Below are 13,250 nucleotides of genomic sequence, written 5' to 3'. Positions count from 1 at the left end.
ATGGTTTGCACTTAATTGGTTGTTTTGTCCATGCATTTCTGATTCAAAGAAGGACATTTGAATTAACTGATGATTTAGTCTTCGTTTCGGTTATATATAATTTTTATATTGGATATCCTATCCACTCCATTTATGCTAAATTTTTATCGTGTATAAAAATGATAGGTACGACTTTATATGTAATATATCATAATATTATTAAGTAACTATTTAAATTGGGTGAGTTACATTTTCACCCACTTCGTTGCAGGGCCAGTACAAATACTAGCCCCTAAAGTTTAATATTTATTACCTTGAAAGAAGCAATAAATTAATGGTCTTATTGGAAAATTTACAATTATAAAAATATCCTTGAGCCTTTTAATTATTCTGGTTTTCGATAAAACATTTTTTCCCCATAAAATCAAATCTCTCTCTCTCTCTCTCTCACACACACGCACACACACACACACACAAAATGAAAGACCTTCATCGGCAGCTACTATTTCCAACAAAGTACATTGGCTTGGTACCTAGCTGAAAAAGAACATTGGTTTTGTACAATGATACTTCACACCAATTTCAACAGTCTGCGCTGTTGCCATGCAATATTTTTCTCCTATGCTTCACCATGATAGTCTTAGACTTTAGGAAGTTTGAATCATAAATTAGATGTTACTTAGAAAAATTGAATTATAAAATGATTATGTCCTTTTGTCATCATGCTCAAAGTAGGTGTCTTGATTACTTTTGTATTGGGAAGAATTTGTATGTATCCCAGTGTTTTTTATTTCAAAACGTACCTTCCCACGTAAGAGTTCATCTTCCGGGTAAACGTATTAAATTTTGAGGAGTCCATTGAGCATAAAAGCTGGTTATTACCAAATTACTGGCTCTATCGAATTCCTAACAAAGGTATACCCTTTGGTGCTTACGTGCGATAAATTAAGACTGTGTTATGTGGGTTTCCAAGCACAGTTATTCCAAATTGAATAGTCCTCTTCTGGAAGATTCTGCCTTGAAGGTAGCAAGGATTCATATGTTCTGTACTATGGCAAGAATATCCATGTGTGTGGGTGTAGTCATAGACCTCTCTAATGTTTTGGACTGCAAGTTAAACAAATTGGGCACTGAGACTAACGCAAGAATATAATCGATCTGAGGAGCTACAAAATTAACAGCTTGTATACTCACAATCTCCTCTTTGTTGTTCATAGATGGCCCTCGTTGAACCTATATAGGTATATATACACATACAAATATAATCACATAGAATGTTGCTTGTAGATTTCAATATTAATAATGGTTTGTGGTGACTGGTATTTTTCATTTTATTTTGGCTCAAATCTAGCTTCTGTCACGATCCACTAAAGAGGGTTCCTATTTCAAGAATTTACCAAAGTCGAGTGATATCAAGCTCATTGATTTTGGGAGCACTACATTTGAACATCAAGACCACAGCTATGTGGTGTCAACACGACATTATCGTGCGCCAGAAGTTATTTTGGGTAGTTACCGTCTCTTGTAGGATTCTGTGGTCAGTTATATGTGTGTGTGTGCGTGTATTTAAATAATGTATATGGCTTAGCATTATTTCATATGTTGCTTTCTGCAGGTCTCGGATGGAACTATCCTTGTGATTTATGGAGTGTAGGTTGCATACTTGTTGAACTTTGTTCTGTAAGTAAGCGATATATATGCCTTTATTACGTCAAATATCTCCTCCTTTTTCATTATATGTACATATTAATGGTCATCTAGTTTTGTTTAACATTTTCATCTGGTGATCACATTGCTAAAAAGGATTTTTTAGATTTGGAAGGTCTTATTTACAATGTGACAGCTGGTCGCGTATGACACAAGGATGCCCTTGAAAACTTAAAGTCTGTTAGTTATCACTTATCAGATCATCCCTCTAATATCATCACCCTCTAGTTAATGCTTTTGTAAGCTGGAAAGAGGTCATTACTTTATAGGTAAAAGCCTCTGCTGCCAACCATGGTGACACGAGTTTGAGGGCAGCAAATAATGCTGCAGGTTTGGCCTATACCCTGTTCACCCCTCCTATCATTCTCCTTTAACCGAAGTCCACTAGCTGATGCTTCTATTTATAATGAAGTGAAACTAGTCACTATCTACAATGCTTATTGTGGGACGTGTACAGAAGATAATACATCTGGCTCTTGTAGGCGTGGAATTAATTGAAGAACTACTTTGATTGAACAAACATAGTCACCTTGCACGATCTAGTCTGCTGTTTAGCATTACTCTTAAATGGTATCTAGTTGTCTGTTGTAAGTCCTTTTGACTTACCTAGGGGAGTTCAACTAGAGGTTTTCCGTGTTGCTTATCTGAATATTTGCGTGCCTTGCGGTGAATTTGTACTAATGGTTGCCATGTGTCTACTATTTTGTTTCTAAATAGGGTGAGGCCCTCTTCCAAACCCATGAGAACTTGGAACATCTTGCCATGATGGAGAGGGTGTTAGGGCCGCTGCCCCAACATATGATTATTAGAGCTGAGTAAGATAGATTGCATGTGTTGTTTTATACAATTTCTCTGCTTTACCTTGTGTCAGTATCTTAGTTATTCCATATGCTTTCCGCAGCCATCGCGCTGAGAAATATTTCAAGAGGGGTGCACGGTTGGATTGGCCGGGGGGCGCAACCTCGAGAGAAAGTATGAGGGCAGTTTGGAAATTACCCCGTCTTCAGGTATCCATTAAACTTTCCTGCTTCTGAACTGTTTTTGATTTTATATGGCATTGGATATACTCATATACCCAATACATTATGTGTCTTTTGTTTAACTGGGAACATTTGATAAGAGGTAATAAAATAACATGAACTAATTCGAATTGCTGCACAAAATTCTAGCTGAATGACATGTCTTTAAAAAAGAAGTATGACATGCCTGTGTATTTGTTTTGTTGGGGTTTGTCACCTGATGCTTCTTTTAAATTCTTACTAAATCAATATAATTCATTTGCTTTTAGGCCACAACTTTTTAAAGTGGAAACTGCTAGCAGTTATTTGAATGATTTATGTGGTGACGAACAATGTCAAACATGTCTATTTTCACACACATTTTTTAATTACCAAAAAACTCAATCAATCTATTATTTACTCACTCCTTCTATATTGTGCATGCCGAATAAAGTTGTATCTAATTGTCAAATTGCTGACGCTGGAATTTCAGAACAGGGGCATGGAACAATTGTTGAAGTGCTAAAATTTTCTTCTATCATAGCCTCAGGCATTTATCTATGGAAAAAAGCTATCATTAGGGTGCTCTCACTTGAGTTTGCATGCTCAACTGTTGGATCAAGAACTAAGAGTGCTCTCTTGATTCAAAGGTTGATGGCACAGACTGCCCTCGTGATAGATAGAGGCCCGTGCTTTGCTGTTTATTATTTTAGTTAAAATTTTCTTATTATATTATTGTTAATGGCTGCCCCCTCTAAAGTAAATTTCTGGCTCCGCTACTGTAGCACAGTTACTAATGATTGTCGTAGCTTATGTATTTATATATTTGGTAGTTAAGACATACCTGCACCTTTTCTTTTTTCTTTTTTCCTCTTCAGGGACTTGAATCATCAACCTTCTTTTCATAAGGAGATACCACTTAGGCGAAGCCCTTGTGGTAGCTTATATTTTATCTTAGAGCAACACATATATTTCTTAGGGTAAAGTGCAATTTTGAAAATTCAAAATGAAAATTGCATTGTGTCATGCCAAAGATCCTCTAGCCAAATGATATAACCTCCCCATTCTCAAAGAGGAGGGGAGGGTTACCCGAAAAAAAGAAAAAAAAAAATGTGCGCGAGTACTTACCTGATAAAATAAAAAAATGTATGGCAACATGTCATAGACAAGATTTTTGATGTTGTTTCTCTCCTTTGCTTTTCTTATTTTTATGACATACGAAAACAAACGCATGTAGAGCAACTTTTTAGAGTTTCTGGAAAAGGTTTCTCAGAGGGAATTCTGGATGACTGTTTTTCAAATTTAATTCTGAATTTATATTCTTTGTCATCATCATTGTTCTTGTTTTCAAAAAAGGAAAAGGCCATCATGCCCTCTGACGGTGAGTTCCCGGCAATAGAAATGACCTCTCAATTAGATTGAGGATAAACTCTTCCTCAGTCTCACAATTTAACGGTTGAGACATGAGAGCACTGTCATCGTAGACACGCTCTTTAAAAATTTCAATTTATATATTGAACCACGTTAGTTGTTTTGTCCAGTTCTGCACATATGGGACAGTTACAGCATCATGTTTCTAACTCTTCACAGAACAACTCATCTTCCCCAAAGAAAAAGAACAGGGAAAAGAAAAAGAAAAAAAAGAAAGAGATAGTTCCTTTTGTCATTTGCATCATAAAATGTGGATTTTGTGTTGCTTTATGAATATATCACATTCCCAGACCAATTACATAATTGTTTTTTATTAGTTTTCTCTGCCTTTGCAACTCACGTTATAAGTGCTACCCTCCTTTTTTTATTGCAGAACCTGGTGATACAGCACGTCGATCACTCTGGTGGCGATCTGATTGATCTCTTACAAGGGCTTCTTCGTTATGACCCAGCAGAACGACTCAAAGCAAGGGAAGCCCTAAGACATCCTTTCTTCGCAAGAGATATGAGAAGGTGTGTCTATCCCTTGTAAAATAAAGTCTTGTCTGTGTTGTTCTATGAGTGCATGCTAGACTATTTCAGCAAAAAGTTTTTTTAGGTAGGGATATTTGACTTGCATGATTGCTGACTTATGACGTACTTAATGTACAGCTGTTGCTTTATACTAGAGTCTATCCCTTTTTCTCACCTATCGTCATTTTCCCCTTATTTCTCTTTTATTGTCATTTTATTCAAACTGAATCATAAAAAAATTCTGGTTTGTTGTTCGCCATAGCTGAATTTTTTTATTATCATTTATAATTATTTAATTTTTTTTTCCTGAATTGATAATTTTTTAAAAGCAGCCTTGTGTGTCATTTAAATTGAAATTCCAAACAAGATAAAATTTTAGGGTGGAATGGTACCAACTATGAGGAACCATATTAGCATTAAAGGTGTAATTCATCTGTACAGGGATAGTCCTTAATTAGAGAGTGAAAATTACTAGTCTAGAGGCTGAAAGATGAAGAAATTGCAGTCCAAGATCCGCAGTAGATTCGGTATTTTATGTACTCGTTGAATTTTTTTTTAATTTTGTGTGTGTGTGTGTGTGTGTGTGTGTGTGTGTGTGTGTGTGTGTGTGTGTGAGGAAGTGGAGCTAACCCTTTGTTGTATCTCACTATACATTCTTCCCATGCTTGTTCAAGTTGATCTATGACCATCATTGCTTATCAAAGTTAGCCATGTAGTTTCTGAAGTTATATTTTATACTCTGAAGTAAAAATGTCTGATTAGATGTCCATTAAACTCCAACTGACTTGAAATTTTGCAAGCATAATGGCCATTGAAGGAACAATTAATCCAATGGTGAGTTTGGCTGGATCTAAATACTACACAAAATTATTGAGAAATGTAAGAAAAATAAAGAGATCTATTTACGCATAAAGAAGTTCTCAACTATTTATTCTTACGTTCCTCTGTAGTTGTATTAGATTGAACTCTTGCACAATTCACTGTCAAATCCTCTTGGGTGCAAACAATTCCTTGAGAAGGGCTGGAGGGCGTGTGAGTATCAATTAGGAAAACAAATGCACATTGTGCATTTGACATCTTCCATCAACTAGTTGGAGTCTGGTGTAATGACGTTGTGAAACTAATAAACAATTTCTATACTAAACCCCTAGTAAGAATTTATGTACTGACCCTCATTTGCGTGTTTTGTTTGTTTTGCTAGTTGCACACTGCTTTTGTGACCTTTTGGTTGTATAATCTACAAGTTTGATGAATTAAATGTAGGAAAAAATGACTGTGTTGCATCAACGCTTTAAATGGCCCACGTTATTTTTTTTGGTTGTATCATGTTACCATATAACTAAACCATAGGTCACACTTTGAATCAAATATTACTCGTGAAATTTTCCCCGTTGATTTATAAATTTGAACTACTTTGGATCCCATGTTTAAGACATCAAATTCGTAGCAGAGATGTGCTTCTACTTGTACATAGATATGAGATAGTGAAGCCATGATGCAAATGTCATTCTATATACTTCCAAAAAATTGATTCTCTGTATGTGTGTGAGTGAAAAAGGGAGAGAGAGTGAGACTTGCTAATGATGTTTAAGTCTCATATTACTTGAATTTGTCCTTCTATTTACTTCCCAAAAAAATTTATTCTCAGTGCATGCGCGTACGCATGTGTGTGTGTGTGTGTGTGTGTGAGAGAGAGAGAGAGAGAGAGACTTGCAACTGATGTTTAAGTGTCGTATTGTTTGAGTTTGATTCTTTCTTCTTCTTCTTGTTTTTCTCCTCCCTCCCTCGTTTTCTCTGATAGTATTGTTTTCTGAGTAACAATCATGTAAAATATGGTTTGAAATTTTTTTAAATATAATTATGCTTTATATAGTCAATTTTTTTCCCCGTATTTACTGTTTTCAGAATATGAAATTAAATAAATTATTGATGCACTAATAAGAGCAAGCAGAAACTATCTAAAACGAAGGAATGGTAAAGAAAAAATTGATTTATAACAGAATGTGGTGGTGAAAAGGTTGAAATGACGCCTGCTGGTGACTATAAATGAGCAAGATGACGGAACAAGAGAAGAAAGGAAGGTATCGCAGGTATGGTTGAGACAGATTTCTTACTAAATCAGTAAACCAATTATAATGATGATGATGATAAAATGGTTCGTTGAATAATGGATTCATTTGAATTTGAGCATATCTACTAGCATCAAAGAAAGTGGTCCCTAGTAATAACTTCGACTAAAAGCGAACGTCATCCGTGTAAAAAGGGTGTCGGCTCTTCTTTTCTCATAAGAGAGTGATAGACACATCAAAAAAAAATTCATGATGTGAGTGATGATGTCGTTTCTTATGTTAGTCTCTTTTATTCAGAGGGCCACTATCACCTTAGTTGATGTCCTTTGTTATGTTGGCCTCTTTTATTCAAGGGCCGCTATCACCTTAGTTGTTGATGTCGGTGCGTTATGTTAGTCTCTTTTCTAAGGACCACACTGTCACCTTTGTCTTTTATTTAAGGGCACTATCACCTTATTTGATGTCCTTTGTTGTGTTGGTCTCTTTTATTGAAGGGGCTACTGTCACCCTAGTTGATGTTGTTTGTTTTATTAGTCTCTTTTATTGAAAGGACCACTATAACCTTAGTTGTTCACGGAAGTTAATTCTTTCATTCGATTTCCTCACATGTAACCAGAATTTGATGGTTGCACGCCAGAGAGAGAGGGGGAGAGAGTACACGCGTAAATCACACATGTTACGAATTCCTGTACTTTGTTGTCTTATTAGACCATTTTCACCTGTATGATCAACAGTACTTGTGGAATTGTCTTTATTGATTGGTAAATTCTTTGGTAATCTTAGCGGTGGATCTCCGGTCCTCTGCTGTAATCTCCCTTTTTTAGTGTTTTTCAACGCATTACGTTTGATTTTCAACACGATTACGTGGGCTTTTAACACGCACCACAACACCATTACAGCAGAGGTCCCCGGGTTCATCTCTTTTATCTCCTGAAGTGAGGGTTCAAGCAAATGATTACGGTACGAATCATTACACGATAAACGCATGTGGTTACGGTACGAAGTTCAGATCAACATTACTCTAAATTTGTTTGTGTTATCCGATAATTGTATGTTTTTAGAAGAAAAAAAATTAAAAATTAAAAAATACGAAAAACTATGTGAAATCTAAAATTGAGTTAGAAAATACTTGATTTAATATAAAAATATTTTGTCCTAGTTTTCAAAAAACTACTCTTGTGTTCCATATTAGATGTTCATTTCAGAAATTTTGACTCACAATTTTTGTGAGTCAAAAGTTTTCAAAATGGACATTTAATGTGATAAAGAGGTAATATATAAGTATATAAAAGAAATACAATTAAAAATAACTTTAAATGATTCAAAGATAAAAGGGGGCAGTGAATCAAAGTTTTTTTGGACGAGAACAACTAATGTGGAAATAGTTATTATTGAAAAGCGATTCTCGACGAGGGTTTAAATCTTTGCAGGGATTTTGTAAGTGTTATTTGGTTGCCATGGGATTGAGACACAAAATAATTGATGCATTTGAGCTTGAGCACATCAACAATCTTAAATGAGAGTCATTCTATCTAAAAATTCAAGCACGAGCTAACATTGAACAATGTCATTCATTTTTAGCTGTAGTTGCACCCACAAGTAATATGATATATGTAAGACTATAGTTCATAAAATATTTTAAGCTGCCAATAGAAGTTTCAAGTCAACGACCTAATCATCTAAACATGACTCGAGATGCTTTTCTTTAGTATACCAAAATTTCTTTTATCCTCAGATAAAATTTATATTCAAAAAGTATAATGGACGGTAAAATGATAATCGAGATAAAATTATTATTGCTGTGATCTAGTTAAAAATTAAAATTTGAGTTTGATCAAGTGGAGTTGAGTTAAATTGAACATTTGGTTGTTTGAACTTGGCTCGAATTTTAATTTGAGCGTGGATATGAGTTAAATTTTGTTCGTTTCTCTCGAGCTAAGGGGTTTGACATCAACAGTAATAAGGGGAAAAAAAAAAAAAAAAAAGTTTAACCCATATTTTTTCCTTGTATAAAGCCCAAGCTCCTCTAACCTATCCGTATATATATATATATATATATATATTGTTCACATGGGTATGTGTGTCTATATAATGTGGACCAATCCATTTTCATATGCCGAGCCAAACCATGGTACAAGGTAGTGCATATGCGTTTGTATATATATGTTGAGACCCAATCCATTTCAACATGCCCAGCCAAACCATAGTACTAAATTGAGTAAGATCAACAATCCAAAATGGCCCTACATGCCACATGAAAAATTATCTTACTTCTTAAAAGTAGATAATGTACTAGATTATCTTACTTCTTTATATATATATATATATATATATATATTAGATGGTACTCAAATACACTTGTCTCTTCTGAGACTTGAACTCTAGACCTCTTTTTGGGAATACTTCTTTATATATATATATATATATAGATTAAAAAAACCCATAACACACGTTTAACCTTAAGACATAATGGATCGCTTTGCCAAGACGAGCAACCACTATTTATTTATTTTATTTTTTTTATTATTATTATTTTTTAGCAGAGAGCAACTACTATTGTCCTACTATTTTTCTCAAATAATGAAAATACAGAGGTTCCTCTATGCACATCAAATGTACTTAGATTATCCTACCTTGTATAATATATATATATATATATTAGATGGTACTCAACTACACTTGTTTTTTCTGATACTTGAACTCTAGACCTCTTACTCAAATACACTTGTCTTTTCTAAGACTTGAACTCTAGACCTCTTTTTGGGAATACTTCTTTATAAATATATATATATATATTAAAAAAACCCATAACACACATTTAACTTTAAGACATAATGGATCGTTGTGCCAAGACGAGCAACCACTATTTATTTATTTTATTTTTTTATTATTATTTTTTTTTAGCAGAGAGCAACTACTATTGTCCTACTATTTTTCTCAAATAATGAAAATACACAGGTTCCTCTATGCACATCAAATGTACTTAGATTATCCTACCTTGTATAATATATATATATATATATATATATATATATAGGATGTTGCATTGTTATTGTTTGAAGAATATATAAGTTTACAATAAATTATAACTTTCCTGAAATTTTGACAAACAAATATTGGGAAAAACTAAGCAGTCACATCGATGGAGGTTCCCCCTCCCCACCTCCAAAATTTTTTTTTTTTTTCTCTTATTAAAACCTTAAAAATAAAGAAAAATTTTCCATTTTCCTGCATTGGGCCTAACCATTTTCTTTCATAAAATTAATCCATAATACCGAGTAAATATGGTGTCGTGGGAGGGTTCGATCTAGAAGGCGTTAAGTAGAGTGGGCTTTAAGAGTGGGCCCGATCTGATTTGTGGTACAGGTGGGCCGGCTTACGTTGTTAAACTGTGGGGCCATATTGCTTTTTGGGATCCGTAAAGGGGCAAGTAGGGCCCACACGTCACGTGGAGGATGATACAGTGGCCACGTTCCAACAATTCAACATAGAACGGCTGCTGATAAAATCTTCTCTAATCTCCTCCCCACCAATCATATGCCTCCTCCCACGTGGGATTTCTGACCCCACCACCAACCTGACATCACCTGATCACCAACCTTTTTATTTAATTATTTTATACGACTAGTATATTATATACATCATTAATATATGTCACTAGTCAGTAGTCACTGCCACTAAACATATATATATATATATATAGCACAGTATTATCATAATTATATTCATATCATCCTAGACAAAAGATATACTCAACCACATGGCCTTCTTGACCTAGTTGTTAATTCTCTCTCCTTTTCTTACTCTTTTCATATTCTCTCTCTCTCTCTCTCTCTCTTCCACTTTATCACTATTTTTTTTTCCTTGTTCGATCTCTTTCCCTTGTGCTTGAAATTTCGAGTCTCTCTTCTGTGTCTCTCCACTAATTCTATCTAGCCAAACATTATCTAGGTTTGATAGATTATATATAGACCATATATAAATATAACACCATGGGTGACTCTTCGGCTTCATATATCCATATGGTAACAATATTTTGCTTTAATTTCCTCAATTTGGTTGGTATCACATATATGTGTGTGTGAGATTGCTGATCATTATTCATGTGTATTATTTTATGTATCATTTGAACAAAATATATTGATGATGATGATGATGATGATATATATATATATATATATATGCAGGTGCATCACCTGATAGAGGAGTGCATCATATTCAACATGAGCAAAGAAGAGTGCATGGAAGCCCTCTCCAAGCATGCAAATATCAATCCCATCATTACTTCCACAGGTTAGAATATATAGTGATCACCTTTTATTTAAATTACCCAACTTCTCACACACACTCATCATATACCCCTTTTTTTTTCTTTTTTTTTGATAAGTACACACTCATCATATACTTTCAAACACAAGGATGTGTTTCTGCAAGTAAGACTCTTATAACTAAAAAAAATCTTCATCCAAACTGGTTGATATATTGGGTATATCATCAATTGCACTTGTTTGAAAGTTCAAGTAGACACATATTCACTGTATGTTTGATTTCCAGGACTTAAAAAGTCAAGGAGTGTAGTAGAACTACAGCTATTGGTCTCATGTACATATTATATGTTTATATGTATCATTGTTTATTTGGGGATTTTGTGATGGATATATATATATATGAAATATATATGTGTGTGTAGTGTGGAAAGAGCTAAAGAAAGAGAACAAGGAGTTCTTTGAGGGATACGAAAAGAGGAGAGATGAAAGAGCATCTGAAATGGAGGCAGCGACACACAGAATCCACAATCTGCTATTGGAATCTTTATCTAATTCCAAAAGTAGTACAACTACTACTAGTGATGATCAAGACAATAATAAGAAGGAAGAGTAATTTATGTTTTGTGTTTAATTTGGTTGGATTGAGGTTCGGGTCATGTAATGTATAATGTATTCAGTAGTTCATTTATTAGTACCTACCTACTACTCCTACGCTACTACTCTCTCTCTGACCAAAAAAAAAAAAAAAAAGTCTTACTTTACCTTTTGATTCGTCCTAACCTTTTGATTTGTTGTCCATTCTCTTTTTTTTTCAAACAATATATTTTACGTTTTAAAATTTAAATTTTTAAATTTAAATATAAAAATAAATTAATAATTTTTTAAAGAGACAAGACATGTTCTACATATCTCCATAAAAATTCTTACTCCCCCAAAAACAAAAATCTAAATTAGAATATAAGGAGCATATGTTAGTGACACCATCAAATAAAAGTGAAAGGGCAGAGAGCGACACGTCGTCGTATTTGTAAGTGTTGTCGAAAAGACTATGATCTCGTGGCTCTTTCATCTATGTGTACACCCACCACACGTGCCTTTCTTAAACCAAATCATGCTGGTGTGCTGTTCTCTTTCTGGGTCCAAACTACACCACTAGCATGAGTTGAGGCAAGTACTGAAATTCTAGAGCTCCTAAGCAAATTTTTAAATGCTATCGTCAAAAATATATAATACAAATTTAGGGCTTCAAATTTAAATTATAATTTGTTAAATATGTCAAAAATATACCATATAAATATTTTCAAATCTACCGAGGCAGTTTCAAATTAGAAGCCTTGGACAACTGTCTGGGTCAAATTCAATTATTTCATTGATTATTGGATGTATGATTAGTCTTCAAATTTAAATTATAATTTGTTAAATATGTCAAAAATATATTATACAAATATTTTCAAATCTGGTGAGGCCCTTTCAAATTGGAGGTCTTAGGTGACCGTTCGGGTTAATCTCAGTTTTTTTCATTGATTATTGGATGTATGACTAAACACTCTTCCTCTCTAAAAATATATATATATATAAATATATATGTTCACTTTTTATTTTTGACTGTCCCAACTTTCAAAGTATAATTTTTTTTAATCATATTATCAATTTAACCTTCTTGCATTAAACTTATAAAAAGTAAACTATCACATTTATATGGACTCACCATAAATATTTTGGTAAATAAAAAAAAAATACTAAAATTCGTTTCCTTACAAATTTAGATTCCAAAAAATGGTTGTTTAATTTTGGACTGGGGGAGTAACTATTTGAATTTGTACAAATCTTAAAAATTGTTGTCATAATTGAGTAGTTAAATAAAAAAGAAAATGAGAAGTAATGATACAACTTCCACCTCGCAATTCCTCTTTAATCGGAACTATCACAAGAGTGGGCTGTTGGGACCTTTTGAATTTCTACCCCCTCAATAGCATCACTCTATGAATTATTTGTTTTTTTGACACATTGTTTTCTTTTTCTTTTTTTGAAATAAAAATGGGTTGGAGTTTGGGTTCATGTATATTGGAAACTAATTAGAAAATTAAACTGAGGATCATTTTACTCTTGAATTTGGAGTTAAAATAATTGACAAAAGGTAGAAATCTAATTAATGTTGTTCTTCTCTTAATATTGAACTAGAATTAATTTATTTATTTTAGTAGTGAAACTTTGGGACTTAGTGTCTCATGAAATATTAAATCTCAAATTCGAATCATCTCGAGTGTAAGCAATTATTTAATGAC

At 33.6% G+C, this 13,250-nt stretch overlaps 2 protein-coding genes across 7 annotated transcripts in view; both read left to right on the top strand.

Annotated features, from left to right (window-relative positions):
• The window catches only part of LOC132293491 (serine/threonine-protein kinase AFC1), a 16,736-nt gene extending 5,140 nt beyond the window's left edge, over positions 1-11,596 (top strand). For 2 of the 6 annotated variants that reach the window (XM_059791005.1, XM_059791001.1), the window contains 5 exons: positions 1,331-1,487; positions 1,595-1,659; positions 2,404-2,501; positions 2,588-2,693; positions 4,489-4,887. In XM_059791005.1, the coding sequence (XP_059646988.1) occupies positions 1,331-1,487; positions 1,595-1,659; positions 2,404-2,501; positions 2,588-2,693; positions 4,489-4,647 (585 nt within the window). In that variant the 3' untranslated portion in view covers positions 4,648-4,887. Of the gene's footprint in view, positions 1-1,330; positions 1,488-1,594; positions 1,660-2,403; positions 2,502-2,587; positions 2,694-4,488; positions 4,888-5,069; positions 6,593-6,628; positions 6,719-10,884; positions 10,991-11,387 lie in introns of those variants that run through there. The other 4 variants (XR_009477844.1, XR_009477845.1, XM_059791003.1 and 1 more) reach the window with 4 other exon arrangements.
• On the top strand, positions 10,422-11,681 carry LOC132293492 (uncharacterized). Its single transcript, XM_059791006.1, has 3 exons — positions 10,422-10,722; positions 10,885-10,990; positions 11,388-11,681. Exons 1-3 carry the CDS (start codon positions 10,690-10,692, stop codon positions 11,576-11,578), a joined length of 330 nt encoding a protein of 109 aa, XP_059646989.1. The 5' UTR covers positions 10,422-10,689; the 3' UTR covers positions 11,579-11,681.
• Positions 11,682-13,250: the final 1,569 nt, after the last annotated feature.

The sequence above is a fragment of the Cornus florida genome, unplaced genomic scaffold, assembly GCF_030987335.1.
Source record: "Cornus florida cultivar Cherokee Brave unplaced genomic scaffold, ASM3098733v1 CherokeeBrave_3.0.0_Hap2_Chr02, whole genome shotgun sequence".
Classification (NCBI taxonomy): domain Eukaryota; kingdom Viridiplantae; phylum Streptophyta; class Magnoliopsida; order Cornales; family Cornaceae; genus Cornus; species Cornus florida.
The sequence above is the reverse complement of the archived record's forward strand: the minus strand, read 5'-3'. Positions and strand labels throughout refer to the sequence as shown.